Below are 19,514 nucleotides of genomic sequence, written 5' to 3'. Positions count from 1 at the left end.
TCGTTTGAATAAATAACTTGATGGTTCATTTTAATTTATACTGGTTTTAGCATTAATTTATTCGCCTATAGCAGTATCTGTTATCACTATGCTTGACGTGATTACTTGTTCTTTTTGGGTTTCATTGTTTAATCATTTTCATTTCACTTCTTTTTAAGTTTGAATTATTGTAGGACTGTATTTCTGCACGTTTTAGATTTTAATAAGCCTCTTTACTTTTCTTTGAAAACTTTTTTTTCTTGAAAATCTTTTTTAAAGTTAATTTCTGTTCGTTTTTAATTGGCGTAGTTTTACTGTTGGTAATATTATGAGCATTTGTAGAGTTTTTGCTCAAGTGGTTTATCTAACTGACAAAAACTGCATAACTGCATATTAAAGCTTAATCACCGATTTTTCCTAATTTTTTAGGATATGTATGGTGGCATAAGTTTACAAACTAGTTCAAAAATCAGGATCCATTTGTACTGTCCTTGGTGTTCCATTTTTTTAAAAACTAGAAGAATGGTCAAGAAATAAATTAGATGTCAGTCCTTCATTATTATTTTTTCGGAATTGAAAGTAGATTTTACGAATTATAAAAAATCTAACAATATGTTTAATATCAGATATTATTATTAGATATAGTAAGATTTCACAATCAAATAAGATTAAAGGCAGTAAGACCCCTAAGTTCTGAGGTCCTCCCCTTGCCTGTGACCCTGTTTCGCACCTAAAAACTGGTAGTCATGATCTGGCATGGTATTCACAATCAAATATATATTTGGACATGGATCAAGATTATTTGTTTCACATTATTATCAAATTCCGAAATAAATAATATTTTTACATAGCTGCTAAGGTAATTAATGTCTCAAATATTTATGAAATTGTTCAACGTGAAGAAAGAACTTATATTGAAACAATTGCTAGATGTATTTTGAAATGTTTTATAGCGTCGTACAATATATATCAAAGAATTTAGCAAACCTATTAAATATGAACCTGTATTTTATTTGTTTTTAGTTCTGGTTGTATTTAAAGTGTTAAAATTAGTCAAGCTTATGCAGCATACGGAATCACACTTTGAATATTCTCTATCTGAGTAAGTGCAATTACATTATTATAATTGGGTTCATTTCGAAGTTCTGAAGAGAAGTTTGCGATTTAACATTCTTAGATATGAAAGTAGATACAACATCAAATTTCCCTATCTGAGTAAGTGCAACAGCCTTATTATAAAGGAATCGATTCCGAAGTTATAAGGAAAGACGCAGTAGCTAATATTCTAAAACATAACGGTTAAATTAACTTTGAATTTTCCTATCTGAGCAGGTGAAATTGCCATATTATCAATGGGTGTAAATTTGAAGTTATGAGAAAAGATGTATGATTTAAGACTTATAAATTTGACAGTTAATTTAGCTTCGAATTTTCCTCTCTGAGTAAGCGCATGAACTTTATTATAAAGGAGTCTATTTCAAAGTTATGAGGAAAGGCATAGTCGCTAAAATTGTTGCCAAACGATTAAGTGTGGATTTTGAACTATATAAACTCACTCAAACAGGGACCAAAAACTAGATAAAAGTATCTTTCAAAAGTAGGCTATTCTTATCCTTTATCCTTCTCCTCCTTTGGATTAGTATGGAGACGCTTTCGCATAATCTAATCACCGGGGTCAAATCCCAAGCCCTACGTTGTGTTGCTACAGCTAAGTTCGAACTCTAGGTCCCGTATTCCCCAGCTGAGATCAAACCCACCGCACCACTACAGGTAGGGGCATCCCGAGGGGGAGGGGGGTGGATTTTATGGGGTGAGCCCCCCCCCCCCGCCCCAAAAGTTTTGGCATTCTGTAAAATTTTCACCCAAGGTGAAAATTTCGGCAGAAATTTTGCAAAATAAGCTGAAATTTAGCAAAATTATTGATTTCTGCAGAAAATTCGGCATAAATCAGGTAGTGATTTAGTAAAATTTATGAAGATCACCCCCCCCCAATAAAATGAGCCTCAGGGCGTCCCTGATTACAGGACTCGTAAATGATTTAAATTAAATTTGAATTATTCTACCTGTGCAAGTGTAACCAAATTATTGTGAATTATGCTGTTCAGAAGTTATCAGGAGAGGTTTGAGATTTAAAATTCTTGGTACTTACGTATTAAAGTGACCCCATTCAAGAATTTTGATCTGTAAGATCTGAGAAAAACCAGTTTGTCTGTCTGTAGTAGGTTATAATTAGCTTAGTCTCGTTGAGAGAAACTACAATATAGGTATATTTTTATCAAATATTTAATATATAGAGGTGATTCGGTTAGGTTATGTATTTAACATTATGCGTTCTGCTTGGCCTGCTTCCCATAATTTCCTCCTTTAGTTTCCATAATTTTGTTAATAAAGTATTATATTTTCATTATATTTTGGTATATTTCATTAGGATTAACGTAACTTCACTTCTTGAGTGAGGTCACTTTAATACATAAGTACTACATTCTTAAACATGACCGTATAATTAAGTTCGAATATTCCTATCTGAGCAAGTGGAATTATGTAAAATGGGTCTACTTCGAAGCTATGAGGAGAGGTGTAGCAGTTACTTTCTTAAATATGTAAAAATAAAAAAAATAAAGAATACGGGACTGGATTTTACAGTCCCTGCCGGCGATTCTGATCTCATTTCATAGCCCTTTAGCCCGGAAATTAAATAAAAAAAACAAGTTTTTGAAACTGAAAGTAAGGAGCAACATTAAAACTTAAAACGAAGAGAAATTATTTTTTATCTGAATGGAGCTGTCCCCTCTTCAATACTGTGCTCTTTGGGATAAATTTTTTTATTGTTTTAAAAAATAGATCTGTATGACAGAGTCAAACTTTATCTTAAAGTGCGAGGCGTTGAGGAGGGGACAGCCCTTTCATATACGGAATAATTTCTGTTCGTTTTAAGTTTTAATGTCGCTCCTTACTTTCAGTTTAAAAAACTTGTTTTTTTTATTTAATTCCTGATCGTTTTTTAGTTAATGCAGCTTTTATTTGTATAAAAATTTTACTTTTCTTTTGCTAAATGGATGTCTTTACAAATTAACTTACGTAACTAACTTCTATATTCGTCTATGTTTCTTCTGGCAAAAAATACAAAGTTGCAGATTTTTGCAGATATGAGCTTGAAACCTATGCAATAGGGTTTTCTGATACGCTGAATCTGACGGTGTGAGTTTCATTAAAATTCATTCACTTGTAGGGGAAGTTTGCCCCCTCTTTAAAAAATCGGGTAAATTTTCTCAGGCTCATAGCCTTTGACGAGTAATACTAAACTTAAAAAAATTATATATTTAGAATCAGCATTATAAACACATTCTTTTGATACATTTATTGACATCAAAATTTCGTTTTTAAAAGTTTCGATTACTATTGAGCCGTATCGCTTGTTTTTTTATTGTGTTTTTTATTACGTATATGTTATTACTTATATGAAGGGGTTCTCCCCTTAGTCAATACCACGCTCTTTACGTTAAAAGTTAAAAAAAAATTTTGATTCAGAAACCCCTGAATCACAAAAGCCGTTTAATTAGAATAGATAGCTCTTTTGAAAGCAATAAAAAAAAACTGTAGCGTAAAGAGCGAGGTATTGACTTGGGGGAGAACCCCCTCACATACGTTATAATTTCTGTTCGTGTTAATTTCTAATATTCCTTCTTACATTTCAGTTGAAAAAACTTGTTTTTTTTATTTAATTTCTGATCGTTTCTTAAATAATGCTTGGAAATCCGGCGCCCCCTTCATAGAAATGTCCCTTACCCCAAAGAAACATCCTCTACGGAAATATTCTCCAGAGTAACCCCCTCCTCTAGCCCCCCTCCAGAAAAAATCCTTCCTGAAAATGGTTGTATACTTCCCAATAACCAATAAATAATGCTGGCAAGTCCGGCACCCCCTTCATGGCAATTTCCCTTTACCCATGAAAACTTCCTTCATGAACAGATCCGCCAACGTAACCACCGACCCACAATTCCCGCCCACTACAAGAAAAAAAACCTCCTTAAAACTTCTTTATACTTCCCTATAACCAATACTATATGTTAACATTGGGTAAAGTTCATAACTTTTAGCTCTCGCTCTGGGAACTTCGGGGGATTAAGTCATCCTAAAAGACATATTTATCATATATTTGACCATGATGAACAAAATGGCTATCTCAAAATTTTGATCGGGTGAATTTGGGAAAAAAATAAGCGTGGGAGGGGGGCCTAGTTGCCCTCCATTTTTTTTGGTCACTTAAAAAGGGCACTAGAACTTTTAATTTCCGTTCGAATGAGCCCTCCCAAGATATTCTTGGACCACTAGGTTAATACGATCACCCCTGGGGAAAAAAAAAACAAACAAACAAACAAACAAATAAACACGCATCAGTGATCTTTCTTCTGGCAAAAAATGTAAAATTCCACATTTTTGTAGATAGGAGCTTGAAACCTCTACAGTAGGGTTCTCTGATACGCTGAATCTGATGGTGTGATTTTAATTAAGGTTCTATAACTTTTAGGGGGTATTTCCCCCTCTTTTCGAAAATCAGCCAAATTTTCTCAGGCGCTTAACTTTTGATGGATAGGACTAAACTTGGTGAAAGTTATATATTTGAAATCAGCATTGAAATCTGATTCTTTTGTAATATCTATTGGTATCAATAACGCGTTTTCTAGAGTTTCGGTTACCATTGAGCCGGGTCGCTCCTTACTTACAGTTCGTTACCACGAACTGTTTGATGGGGGCTTTGGAGCCAGCCATCCTGTGCTTTCGCACTTCCTGTTTAGCTTCCTCAGATTTCTCCACGTACCCATTTAGAGCTAAGTCGACTCTGGTTGTGCTTACAGAGTTACGCCACTGGCTCCCGTTCGAAACCAAATAACCAGCTACACCAGGAATCGAACCCATGCTTAGGGACAAATGATTTTAAGTCTAGCATGCTAAGCAGTCGGCTAGGACGGCCCCAATCTATTCCACAAATCCTTTGTGATGACTTATTCCCACCCGATTCAGGAGACCGCTTTTCGTTTGACCCCAGGTGAATGCCCAAGAAGCCCGATATTTGACAATTCATCCCCTGTAAACACATAAGTCGTCCACAGTCATTTCTTCAGTGAAAATATAAAAAAAAATTTTTGTTTGTTCTTCAAATTATTGAAATCAAGAGAGAAATAACCCAACATTTTTAAAGAAACAACAAGGTTTTGGGAAATAGTTTTAAGCTTTTTGCGAATTCGGTAGAGTTAGATTCTAGTAAATAAAAGCTTCCTAACTGCTTAAGAATGTTTCTCAAAACAATTTTTTGTGTTTCAGACATAAAAGTTTTAAAAATCAACTAAGATTAGATTTTCGGGACCCCAGGAGTATGGATATAAGACGCGGAGGTCTTGAAACGTTGAGAGAAATGTATTAAATGTTTTCCACATAAATTTTCTAAAAATAGTTTTAGGCACTCATTTGACTAGCCCTTTATCAAGCAATCATAAAAGTCATATCCCAATTTCAAGGACTATATTAAGATGGGTACTCCATGTTCTACAGATGAAGCATGATAGCTAAGCCGGTCGTCCCCTAATGGAGTAGGAAGAGGTCATGAGAAAGTATTGAAAACAAACTGGAAATCCGGTGGAGAGTTAAAGAGTGACGCTTCGAAGAAAATAGGTGGAAGGGGAGGTTCTGCAGCTGGGTTGGTCTTGGGTGGCTACGTGCAGCAAATAGTTGTCAGTAGTTGTAGTAGTAATAGCAGTAAGAGAAACCTTAAAAGACAGAAAATCTAATTATATTTTGAATTTACCATAAGAAATTACGCTAGAAAATTCCTAGACTCCTAGAGATTATTTCTTCAAATGTCAGGTTTTGAGTCTACTAAAAACGCTCTATTTACCTCTTTAGTAAAGGGCCACCCACTCTCAATAATTGTGTCCTCGAGGTTGCACATGTGGTGGAAGTGAGTTACGCTTGGCCCGAGGAGGTAGACATGGGGCAAGTTAGCAACACTTGGTACAAAGTGTGCCACACTTGGTATAACAAACAGCACTACAAGATGTACACCAGATGTGGGAGAGTGGGTGGTCCCCTCCCCCATATGGTGTTTACCAGTGATACAAAACAAAGCTGCTAATGAAACTGAATGACAAATCAAGAATGACAAGGTTTCTGATTAATTTATCACCAGCGTTACTTTATTTGAGCTTTGAAACAAGTTGTTAATATTTAATAGACAAGTAATTTTATGAGACTGAAGTTTTTTACATAAAGAGTGGGAATTTCCGTGGGATTTCCCACGGGGAAGCCCGTTCTTCTAGATGGCAAAAAGAGTGTGTCAAGGATGTGCAGTGACCCCAGAACTCTTCAGTGTCATTATTGGATTATATTTTATAGGACTATACTTTATTTGAGCTTTGAAACAAGTTGTTAATATTTAATAGACAAGTCATTTTATGAGACTGACAGGTTTTTTAAATAAAGAGTGGGAATTCCCGTGGGATTTCCCACGGGGAAGCCCGTTCTTCTAGATGGCAAAAAGAGTGTGTCAAGGATGTGCAGTGACCCCAGAACTCTTCAGTGTCATTATTGGATTATATTTTATAGGACCATACTTTATTTGAGCTATGAAACAAGTTGTTAATATTTAATAGACAAGTCATTTTATGAGACTGACAGGTTTTTTAAATAAAGAGTGGGAATTTCCGTGGGATTTCCCACGGGGAAGCCCGTTCTTCTAGATGGCAAAAAGAGTGTGCAAGGATGTGCAGTGACCCCAGAACTCTTCAGTGTCATTTTTGCAATTGAACTTTTACCGACTTTTTATGACCATCCGTCTTAACGATGATCCACGTGGAAAAAATAACAAGGAAAGGGATAGTACTAGGGAAATTTATCGCACTTCACTCAGCGCTATTATATTAACTATGATTACATTGTTAGGATATGTCATTGCAGTCGAAGTTTGTATCAGACCTATTTAAACAAAAACGAATTGAAGTCTCACAGCACTAAAGGGTTGTGAAAAATTTGACCGTATTCTAATTTTAGGTACTGTGTTTTTCTCGCCAATAAAAACTTCGTTTCAATTTTCTTTTTTGAGAGGGGTGGTTAAGGTCTACCAAGAGCCAAGTGTCCTTTTAGGGGGGGCAAAAACTAAACAAAGCATTAACTTTGCCTAATTTCACCCTATCAACAAGTATTTTAGGAATATTATAACTTTCAAACGGTTCTTGGTAACAAACTGTAAATAGGGAGTGACTCGGCTCAATAGTAACCGAAACTTTAAAAAAGCGGAATTTTGATATCAATAGATGCATCAAAAGAATTAGATGATTATGCTGCTTCCAAATATATAAGATTCATCAAGTTTAGTCTTATCCGTCAAAAGTTACGAGAGTGAGAAAATTTGCCTGATTTTCAAAAAAGAGGCAAAACCCCCTATAAGTCAAGGAATTTTAATGAAAGTCCCACCTTTAGATTCAGCGTATCAGAGAACCCTTTAGTGAAAGTTCCAATCTCTTATATAGAAAAATGTGGAATTTTGCATTTTTTTTGCCAGAAGATCACGGATGCGTGTTAGTTTTTCCCAAGGGTGACCGTACCGAACTAATGGTCCGAGAAGATCGGGAGAGGTAGCATTCGAACGGGAATCAAACGTTCTAGTACCCTTTTCAAATGACCAAAACGATTGGAGGGCAATTAACCCCCCTCCCACGCCCCTTTTTTCCCAAAGTCGTTCCATCAAAATCTTAAGATGGCCATTATGATCAACATTGTTGAAAAAATTGAATAACCATGCCTTTAAGGGTAACATTCCCCCCCCCCTAGGGTCCATGGGGAGAGGGCTGTAAGATATAAAATTTGTCCATTACTTGCTTACAAGTAATGGACAAACATTTTGCTTACAAGCAAAAGGAAGTATACACACTTTGTTGGGGGAGGGAGGATTTTGTGCTTGAGGTGAGTTTCCATGGGGAGAATTTTCCTTGGGGAGGGACATTTTCGGGAATGAAATTTCCAGGGGAAATTTTAAACGGGGGGATTTGATAGAATTCTTGTAAGAAATTATTTTTATTTGTCTTACTTTCCTTTTGACGACTCAATTTTGCATATGGAGATGTTCCGGGGAAATTTCCAGCGGGTTTGGATTTCCGGGAAAAATTTCCACGAAGGGGAGATTTCCAGAAGGATCAGAAAAACGATTAGAAATTAAATCCTCTTTCAAATCAAATATGCTAAGGAGAATTTTTTAGTCTGAATCGTCTGCAAGAAATTTTACAGAGGGAAATTTTTCAGCAAGGATGAAATTGCCCGGAAGTCTTTATAAAGGGGAGGGATGTGCTTTACGTGGGAGGAACTTTCCTGAGGGAAGGGAATTTTTCTTGGAGCAAACAAGAAGGACTGGTGCTGCTTTCAAAAGCCTGTTCTGTGTAAAGGCACTGAATCTCCTTCTTGGAGAAAGAAGTTAAGGTAAGATTCCAGATGAAGGGTTTTTTTGTTATCTTGCAAAGTTCTTGAGTCAGAGAGATGCAATATGCTGCCTTGAAAATACCCTAATAAGCTGTTATGAAGCTACAGTCTCTACCGTTTTCTTAATTCAAAAGATTTACAAGATTGCATAGAAGACAGGTCTATCACCAGATAAAATTTAACTACGTAATCATATAAAAATTCTAGCAAGTTAATAATAAAATTCTAACAACGTAATCATAGTCAATGTAAGTGAATTGAGTAAAGCGTTATACATCTCCCTAGTAATATTTCTTTTCTTGTTATTTTTTCCTCGCGGACCATCGTAAAGACTGATAGTCGTAAAAAGTCGGGAAATGGCTCATTCAAATGCAAATCTATTTGCAAATCACGATTCCTATAAATTCAGCACGATTTTAAGCTAAATCAAGGTTTCTTTTTTAATTTAAGAGACAGTTTTATTGATTTTTAGAACCTTATACATCAAGAATGAGTTAAGATAATATACCTTGTGTATATAAGCTGGAGGTCTATTTCTAAAAAATTCAATTTGTAACACAAAATTGGTATATAGTTATCAAAGGTCGGTACCTCTTCGGGGGGGGGGAGAAGAGTTGGAGACATATACTATACCATCCCTAAGTATCATTGGGGCTCAGGGCATATTCCTGAAACTTTCATTCCCTTAACTCAGCGGCTCTCCAAGATACCAAACAGTCCATCATGTAGAGTTTGATCAGAGCTAATAAATAGGAATTATTTCTTTATTGTCAACTGGATATTTATACGTTAGTGAAGTTTGCAGAGAAGAATTTACTTGCTTGGATATAGAGAAAATTGGTCAAGATTTATGCAAAGTGTTCCAGTATCTATAGCTCAAACACCACTTTGAATGATTGTATTTACAATATAGTATGATGAAACCACACAGGAGCACTAAATTGGGAGGACTAAAAGTTTTCAAGCCTTCCCACTCCCCTCCTTAAATTTTGAAAAAAAGGTTTGCACATCTTCCCAAATATCAGCAAAAAAAAATGTCCAAAATGCAATGTGTCACCCAAATATGTGTTTTTCCATTTCTGGCCAAACAAAGCACCCGGAATCGTTCCATTAATCATAAATTAAGTAACAATAGTCCACCAGAAAAAACACACATCGTCAAGAAAACAACCAAAGGGGTAAGCTGATTTCTTTTCCTTTGGACTTATTCGGAGCTTAGAGTCTATTCTTGCGAAGCTGTTTTAATAAAGTTGCAACACTTACTCAAGTAAGCATAACAAACCTTCAAAATTACAATTTTTCAACATCCCTTTGCTCAAAAATCCAAATAAGTAGTAAAAGCTACCAAAGTCTCAAGTTTTCAATAGTTTTCAAATTAAATTTTTGCAGCCCTAGAGGGTTTTCTGACTTCGGCCCCCTCCAACACATATATACACGTGGTACGCTTGTATGTAACTGTGCACTCCCATCCAAGTCTAAGTTTGTTTGTAGCAATCCTGCCCCATTGTTATAATCCTCTAGATTGCTGAAACTTCCTAACTTTTATTTCCTCCTTTGTGTTTCTCAGATTAGATAATCGCTTTCTCCATTTGCGTTTCTCCATTTATATCAAAAATCTCTTTCTAGGATATAAGAGCTTGAAGAAGCATGAATAATCAAGACAACAAAAACATTCCTACAGAAGCTCAAGATGATACACATGTTGCGGAGAGTGATTCCACGGTAAATTCAGCATTCACCGATAATTCTGAACTTGCAGACGAAAATTTTCCTGATGCTACCCTGCGAAGTGAGGCCCCAAAGACTGTGACCATTTTCAGGACAGAAAAAGAAATTATCCTGGAATCTGATCGTCAGGTTGCTTTGCAACTTTCGGAAAAGATGTTCACAAACAGTGATGATTTTTTAACAGCAGTTGAAAAACAAAACATAACAGCTGATAGAGTGCTGAGTAATTTTTTAGGAAGTACCAGCGACAAAACTGACGAAAGAGCCCCTATGCTCAGACCTGGACCTTCAGAGGACCTTTTAATAGAAGATATTCATTTAAAAGGAGACTGTATGTTTCAAATTAAGATTGAAGAAGTAATTGAGAGTGGGAGCGAAACAACTATCAAAGATGAATTCAATGAAAACACCATCGGGGATGTGCCCCAATTCAACAAAGTGCCACATAGAGAAAATGAAACCTTTAGCGATAATTTTGATACGAGGTTAGATATTCTTGAAGGTAATGCGACTCACAAATTAGACACGAGAAATAATAGCGAAATGAATATTATTGTTGATGAGTCAAACAAACAAGAGCGAGCTCACTCAGAAAATCGAGAAAAAACTGAAAACGAAGACATTGTTCAAAACGCGACTGGTTGTTTAGAATCAGGTTCCCAAGTACTCATGAGCGACAAAAATAGTGGAAAAATGAGTGATGTTGTAGGTGATTCAACCAAAGAAGAGCGAGCTAACTCTGAAATCCATCAAGACTCACTCAGACAAATTGAAACAAAGACAGAAAAAGGAGACGTGACTGAAAAGGCTACTGAATGTGCAGAATCCGGTTCCCCAATACTTTCAACCGAAAGAAATAATGGCGAAATTGCTAATACTGTGACTGATTCAAACAAAGAAGAGCGAGCTCTCTCTGCGATTTCTCAAAGCTCACTCAGAGAAACTGAACCAAAAATAGAGAAAGAAGACATGGCTGAAAATACTATTGAATATGCAGGATCAGGCTCTCCAATACTTTCAAACGAAAGAAATAATGGGGAAACGGTTGATACTGCGGATGATTCAAACGAAGAAGAGCAAGCTCTCTCCAAGTTTCCTCAAAGCTCACTCAGAGAAACTGAAGCAAAAACGGAGAAAGAAGAGGCGGTTGAAAATACTACTAAATGTGCAGAATCAGGCTCCCCAATACTTTCAAACAAAAGAGATAATGGCAAAACGAATGTTGTTGTAGGTGATTCAAATACAGAAGAGCGAGCTAGCTTCAAGATCCCTCAAAGCTCACTTAGTAAAGTTGACGCAAAAACTAAAGAAGTAGACGTGGTTGATGATCCAACTGAATGTCAGTTCAGTCAATCAAGTTCGTCGTATTTGAAAAATAAGGAAGAACTCCTTATTAAAACGAAAGTAGCTGATCCCATTCTGACAACTGGAGTATCAGAACATGCTGCGAGCCCAAGTGAAAAAGTACAACAGGGATACACTTATTTCAAAGTAGAGGCAATATTAGCAGAAAGCCAGCAAAATAATGGAGATAAGAAAGACAAAGATCAAAACCCAGAGCTAGAAGAATTGGAAAAAAATACTGAACAGAAACAATTTCACAGTGCTCTTGAAAACAAAAGTCATAGGTACCTTAAAGCTATAAGACAATACGTTGAAAAAACAGGCTTTATTGAAGATAATGTCAACGAAATCGAGACGATTTCTTTTCGGCAAGCTACTTCTCCTTTTGAAGAAGGTAAGATCCAAATTGAAATTAGTTTAGAGAAAAACGATGATCAAAAAATGCAGCCTATAGAGTCCAATGTAACAAATATTTTGGAACCACTAAAAATCGATGATCAAGCTAAAAATAACGACGGAGAATCCACCGACTCATCAGCAAAAACTACTGAAGTGACTGCAGAGGCTATACCAATATCCATTTCCAAGATCAATTACGGAATTCCTGAAATTGAAAATAGAGCAAACTCAAACAACCGATACTTTAATGTTGAAACTACTGGGAATCTTAAAGTGGTTAAAACAGCAGGCTTAGAAGTAAGGAAGAATTCAGAACCTCCGCTTTTTAGCGGTGATATTAACGAGGACATTACAAAAAGGGAAAACGGATATTCTTTGCCTGCTAGAAACGTAATTGAAAGCGAAGTAGACGAAAGTATGAACATAACTGATAGTTATATCAAAGACCAGCCAAGTTCTTCTTCTGAAGGTGTGGAGCAACAACAAACTATCTTAGAAAATAAGCAAGAGGCAATTCAAAGCATGGATATTTGTTCAGAACCAACAAAAGCCGGAAACGATGTAATACAAAAGAAAGATGATCCAGTTGATTTTTTTCACGTTTCTGCAGATAATTCTACAGTAACAAGCAATAAAGAAGAAGAATATTCTAAGAGCCCTGGAAAAGCCAATAAGAAAGCCGAAAAGCAACCAAATTACTCTCTTATTTCAAATGAACCCGAGGCTATCACTTCCAAGTCCACAAGAAGTGAAAAAGAACAACTAAAAATACAAACGTCTGAAAAAGCATTGCCAGTTGGTAATGTCATCTTGATATCACCTAAAATGGTAAAAGCAGTTTTAAATAAAGACCAAGGCACAATTCCTGCAATTGGCGAAAGAGGCAATAAAGAAGAAATCAAAAGCATAAAGTCTAATGACAATGATATTCATGTTTCCAAAAAAATTACAAGGGCAATTACTGATATTTCCAAGGAAACAGACCCAGAAGACGGAAAAGCTAGTTCATTTAACAAAACTGTCGTAAATAGTGATATTTCTTTACTTCCACCATTTAAAAACTCTTTAGAAGAAGGGACATCTACTCTTTTACTTCCTGCCCCAACTAAAGAATCAAATAAACACTCTGTGGTAATGGATATAGAACATTTAAAGGGCTGTGATACAGACGACAAATTAAACAAACTGCAACTTGAAGACGGAACTGAAAAGACGGAACTTGAAGACGGAACTGAAAAGAATAAAAAACCACTGAATTATTCTGAGACTGTGCATGAGGCACCTAAAACTGATAATTCGTGTTTTAAAAAGCCCATCGATGAACATAACAATGAAATAACTAAAGGAGAAGCTAAAAAAGATATTTCTATATCGAAAACTACTTCTTGTGAAGAAAACAAAAATAATAGTAAAAACGGTTGCTTTAACAAAAAAGGCACTGACAGGTCTTGTACTCATGATAAGTCTGGTGATGTTGTAGAAACACCCTTAACCATTGACGATGCTTTGGACACAACGATGGATATTTTATCCGAATTTAGTTGTAACACAGACCAAATTTTAGAAGAAATTGTCGACCAGGAAACTTCCAAATCCTTTATACTAGAACCGGACAGTAATAAAGAAGGTGAAAAAGAGTTCAAAACGATAAGTCCAATGAATTCAGTGATTCAGGGTTTCAAGGACTCAAAAGAAGAATTGAGTAAAGGAAAGACCAACAGAAATGAAAAGGAATCTGAGGTGCTATCTTCCACAGTACTTCATGAAAAAGATGGCAAGTCTTTTGCTGCTGCATCTCATGCAGAACTATATGAACACGGAGATGAGCAAATGAGAAAACATGAAGATGCCCAGAAAGTATCTTCAGAAAATTCGAAAAACTTTGGAATTTACAAAAATATGGCCTCCGACTTTGAAAATTTACTTAGTGCTACAATTGACAATATCGAAGATGGGACAAAATATGGCAGTGTGTGGAATGAGAATTTAAATCCACTGAATATCATTGCTGAAGAGGTGCAAGAAACCCAAGGTTTATTTGAGCAGACAGATATAAGTCTCGACACCTCAGTGGAAACAGGCAGTAGTGCAAGGTTCAGTGTGGATTCCTTGCAAACACTGACTGAAATGAAAGAGACAACGGAGTTAGGAACACCATCTGAAAATGATGAAGTTTCCTGTAACAAATCAGAAAATGGATGTGGTCAACAATCTTGTCATATTAAAGATTTTCTTAACTCTGGAAACGTGAATGATATTGTTGCTGCAAAAATTATAAAGACAGTTGAAGAAAGAGCAATAGACTTGAATCTTACCTCAGAAACGTTGAATCAGGCAGAAGTACTGCAGAAAAAAGTCAGGACTGAAATCAAAAGTGAGATAAAAGAGTCAATCAATAGTTGCAGTGGAGCAAATTCTATTGATTTAGAATGTAAAACTATCGCCAATGAAACCCCTAAAATGACCGTTGAACATACTGACGGAGATAGCATTGTGACTTCCATCAGCGGCGATTCACTTGAAGTACCTGATGTTGAAGATACTGAGATAAAAGATTCAGTGACTAAAACTGAAATGAGCGAAAGTTTTTGGGCTAACAAAATTGAACCAGAAATACGCACTGAAATATTGAAGCAGCATCTCTGTTGTGACAATTCAGGTAATAATGAGAGTATGTACAAAACAGAAACAAGCCAAACTGAAAATTTAAGGCAATTTCAAGCATTTAAAAAGCCAAAAGCAGTAAATAAAATGATGAAATGCATGGCTGGGACTGAAAAAGCCCTCCTTGATCCCAGATTCGACACAAATGAAACATCTAAAAGTGATTCTAAAGGCAATATTTCAGCCTACCAGAACAACAGATCATCAGTAAAACCACTAATATTCGTAGTGTCACCTGATGTTTCTTTCCTTGAGACTCCAAACCCATACGAGTCTCAGAATGAGAGGAGAAACAGTATTTACAATTTTGAGGAAGATGATTCTTACTCAGCCCATGTGGGTGCCAATTCAGTTGACGATCAAGATACGAGTCAGAATTATGTCATGCCCATTGCCCTTTTGATCACCCCAGAATACTTTAGTTACGCAGAGGGAATTTGAGGAACATGGAAACTTTGAGGTAAGAAACAACAAAAAGTAAACTTGAATTGTTTGTCCTTTTTCATCCCTACCAACTAATCACCTCTACCCCTGTTCCCTCCTACCGACTCATTTGATGAGGTCAGACGAAACTTATTAGTTGACTAAAAGTTGACTCTTCAGCTGAGATCTAAAGAAACACATAAGGCAACCATGAAACTATGCCTTTATGATCAGTGGCCTAATTTCAGATGGGGAAGTCTAGACCAAATATTTGTGATGTAATTTTTTTCCCCTATCTGTACAGTAAAGCTATTTGTCTCACTTGTAAAAAAAAAGAATAATTGCTATTTAATTACATAAGTAGAAAATAGTGTAATTGCTCGTGCACGCATAACTTAAACAAAAAAAATGAGCCCATGATACTATTTAGTTATTATACTAGCTTCAATCAACAATAATTCGAAAAATTTTGCGGTAGCTAAATTTTATTTTTTGCGTTGAGTAATATATCCTGTAGTGTAAACAGTCGCTTTCTTGACGAACTTTCTATTATGTTTTAAAGAAAGAAGCAGAGCAAGGCGAAATACTGATTCTTTGAAGAATCAGGTCATAGGTGACATCCTGAAAATCATTGACCTTGCTCAACAACTTATTTTTTAACGATAGAATAAAAGTTCAAAATAGGGATAAAATCTTTTATACAAAATTAGACAGAGTTTTTACGGTAGAAGCTCTTACTAAGCTAACATCTTTTATTAGATTTGCGTTTTTATGCAAAGATGTTTCTATTGAAGAGATAATGTCTTCCACGGGGACTTTATCCGGTTTAAAACAAATTTCGGACCCTTTTCAAGCACTGCTTTTATCCATATTTTGAACTTTTATTCTATCGTCATGGAAAGGCAGTGTGGTCTCCGAAATTATCTACGTCTTATTTTTTAAGCATTAAAAACATTGTATGGAAAGCAAATGTTTATTTTATTATGAAAAAGGATTGATACGAGCCTAAATCGTACGGGCAATTGGAATCTAAAACATTGGAGAATTTTAATTTTTTTTTTCTCTGTTATTTTACGTTAAAATTATATTCCAAGTTAAAAATTTATGTTGCTCATACGATTTTTGAAAACTGGGTAAGTTTCTAGAAATTTTTGAAAAACTTTAATGAAACCCATTTGTGTGAAACGGGACAAGGGCAATTTTCGCAGGTTGATTTGCTTCTGTAGGAAGCAAATTACATAGCATGATGCCACTCATCAGACTAAGATATGTTGCAGATGAAGAGTGGGCCTCAGAACTAAACTATCATTAATGATGGTTAATAATTGTTGATTATTTCTCGTTCTGCAACAATGAATAACAGAGCAACAACAATTTTTTGGCCTACAATATTTATTTGGTACCTGCATCTCAGCTAAAGTTAGTTTTTAATATGAGTTTGAAAATAAATTCACGAACTTTGTTTTTAGCCCAGGGTGCCATCTATTCATCAGGGGGGGAAGGGGTGAAATGCAATTGCGACATTAGCAACTATTATTGTCGTTAAGAGAATTGAATGGCGTACCGAATAATATAATTATCCTTTACGGGCCGTTGAGCCTTTGTGGGGAAAGGTGCGTTGTATTTGTTGAAGTTTTTTGTTCGAAAATATATATTAACTTTAAGCTGTCTAAAAAATGTTTACCAATATTTATTGCAGTTTCAGACAGTGTTGAAAAATGTCTGGTATAAAACGGCGCAGTCACAAACCAAAAAAAAAACACGCCAATACCATCATTTATCAAACGAAAATGCACCAAATATGGTATTTTATACAACTTCGATTTTTTTTTCAGAAAATATGCTTATTTAAAGAATTAAATGCGCAGCCCCCTAAAAAAGTCAGCTGAATTTATCCCATCTGGCAACACCGGCTTCAGGGCAAATTTTGTAGAAGAAGTATTCATTCGAAATTCTTTCATATATTTCTTTTTCAGAGGCGTATTCTCCAAAATCAAGGATCAAGTTTGGCTACGAAAAATAACAATTTAGTTTTTTCCGTTGGTTTCAATAAATAGTTGGGAATTGGTATCGATTCACTTTGTTTTTCGCAGTGTAGTTAGTTTTTGAAAGGGATAATTAATGTAATGATAATACACTATAATATTTCATTGCTTGATATTCTAATTATTGATTAACTAACAGTAACGTTAATGCTTACTATAATAAATGAATATACAATACTAAAATACAATAATAAGTATTATTCCAATAATATTTATTATCAATTATTGAACATTTTCATTATTAATAATTTATTACAATAATAAAATAAGAAGTTAATTTAGTTGACAGAATTAGTATTGTAATAAGCGTTTGATCTCGGTTTCAGAAATAATCACCAGCACTGTCCAGTGCAAAGAATATGGGTAACTTATAAGTCGAAATTGGCGCTAATGTCGACACAAAAAACTTTCAACGCCATCTAGTTTCTGGCGACACTTGGCATTTTTTCAAGCTTTGTAACCATTTCTTCTGCCAGGAACTGCGATCAGACACTTACTACTAGTGTTAGGCGATAATCTGATTAGCCCATATATCGATATTTTTTCTTTTGATGTTTGATATATCGATATTTCGAATCAGTTTTTCTACTCAGATTAATTCGTGGATTTGAGAAAGTTCAGTGACGAAAATTGTAGACCATTTTTCGTTTTTTTCAAACTTCGAATAATGTAAGACCTAAAAAATATTGCGGGAAAAAGGTGTATAGACAGACGTGTCTTTTAAATATTTCATTAAATTACTCAGGACCAAGAAAAAGAAACAGCAACACGTCAATGCTGTGAGTTGGTTCCGCCTTTGAGTGATTAACTGAGCAGCCTTGGAAAACACTCTTAAAAGGAACATTGGTGGCGGCCACGGACCTTAATTCAATAACAACCTCGTATTGGTATTTTTGAAACCCCATAGAAAAAATTATTATAAGCAGAACAGGCCATCAATACAGTATTTGAAAATTCAAATCACAAAATAGTAACGTAAATCTACTCACCCCTCCCACCAAAAAAAAAAAAAAAAAAAATAGCGGCCAAAAAACACGAACTTATACTACTCTCTTTTCCTTTTAACATAAATACATCATACTTGCAATTATTTTTCTCATTATAAACCTGACAAGGTCATACAACACATTATTCTATAATTTACAATACAAAATAACACAAATTATAATCATCACTCCCTCCTACCTCCAAAAAATGTGCTACTCTCCTTTCTCTGTCACTTCAGTAGCATATTTACAAACCTGGATGATTATCCTTTTTAAGTCATCTGCCGGGAACTCAAGGGTATCACCTTCAAAAAATCTACTTCTTAAATCAGAGCTGGTCACCCAGCCAGAATGCATGCCACATCCTCAGCTCCTGTATAACATCTAGGGCAAAAGTAATTCGTTTCTGAGGCCACCCTTTTTCTTTCAAAAACCTTTTTTTTTCTATTTTTAGCGGTAGATAATTTGCTCGAATACGAAACTATGTCCCTAATATCTCAGGAGGTAAATATAATTTAAAACGGTGTTCAAAACCAAAACTCTTTAACTTAGGCATAAAACTTCAACATCTCTTATCTCCTTACTGCCAGGATACAAATTTGGGTTTCCTAGTATTATATTTTACTCTCAATCCGAGCCGTAAGACAATCCCGCAACTTGGGAGGATCAGTCCCTCTTGGGCGTGTAGATCCCTATTGAAAATCTCCAGAGCCATGATAGATTCGGCTGCCGGCGAAAAATGTCTTGCGCTGACTACTAAAACTTCGTCGTGAAACCTCACATACTGGCTTTTATTCTGTCGTGGCTGAATCAAAAGGTACTTTTACGGGACTTCTGATACTGATTCAGCATCCACCAAAGCCAAATCCATTCATCTTGCAAATTTATTCTCAACTTCGAGAAGATCGTCAGGAGAGATATACAACTACTACTACAAACATCAACTCACTGTAGCACCAAACCACCCAAGACCAACACAGCAACGCACCCTCCTTCATCCCAAATTATCCCTCTTTACTCCCTCCCAAAAATTTTCAATTTCCTTTAATTCTTTCCTTAAGACATCCAACTACCCCCTTTTGGGAACGACCTGCTTTTTTGTTTTGGCTCTACACGGTTGGCTTATCTTTAACTAGTTGTTATCCTTCATCGGCTGAACGTGTTACAGCCCTAAAAGGCGAGATTGAGCGACATTTTTCGCACTGTCTGTTTGGGATACGTTCATTCAGTCGGGTACCCAAAACAACCTGTTGGCAATTTCTCTCGAAACATCCAGCAAATTATCCTCTGATCTTTCGGAGTGCCCACACTTCAGCCAACATCACTTCTTCGTTTTCACTTACTCCCTATCCTAGCAACTTAAGTCTTCTTAACATTAATTTTCAAACTTACTCTTACACAATGAACACTCACTCATTTGCCAACATTTTCATCTAGGAGGCTCAACTCATCAGCAAAATTTAAGTCTTAGAGAGTTTTA

At 35.7% G+C, this 19,514-nt stretch overlaps 1 protein-coding gene across 1 annotated transcript; it reads left to right on the top strand.

Moving 5' to 3' along the window:
• Positions 1–1,050: 1,050 nt before the first annotated feature.
• On the top strand, positions 1,051–17,101 carry LOC148954156 (uncharacterized). Its single transcript, XM_089085972.1, has 3 exons — positions 1,051–1,081; positions 10,072–15,040; positions 16,980–17,101. Exon 2 carries the CDS (start codon positions 10,093–10,095, stop codon positions 15,019–15,021), a length of 4,929 nt encoding a protein of 1,642 aa, XP_088942098.1. The 5' UTR covers positions 1,051–1,081; positions 10,072–10,092; the 3' UTR covers positions 15,022–15,040; positions 16,980–17,101.
• The last annotated feature ends 2,413 nt before the right edge of the window (positions 17,102–19,514 follow it).

This window comes from Artemia sp. Qi Xiang Cuo, chromosome 3 (genome assembly GCF_049724085.1).
Source record: "Artemia sp. Qi Xiang Cuo chromosome 3, ASM4972408v1, whole genome shotgun sequence".
Taxonomy (NCBI): domain Eukaryota; kingdom Metazoa; phylum Arthropoda; class Branchiopoda; order Anostraca; family Artemiidae; genus Artemia; species Artemia sp. Qi Xiang Cuo.
Note: the sequence above shows the minus strand (reverse complement) of the source record. Positions and strands in the feature narration are given on the sequence as shown.

Coding starts and splice junctions, on each gene's coding strand:
- LOC148954156 (XM_089085972.1), top strand. CDS start 10,093: ATGAATAATCAAGACAACAAAAACATTCCTACAGAAGCTCAAGATGAT.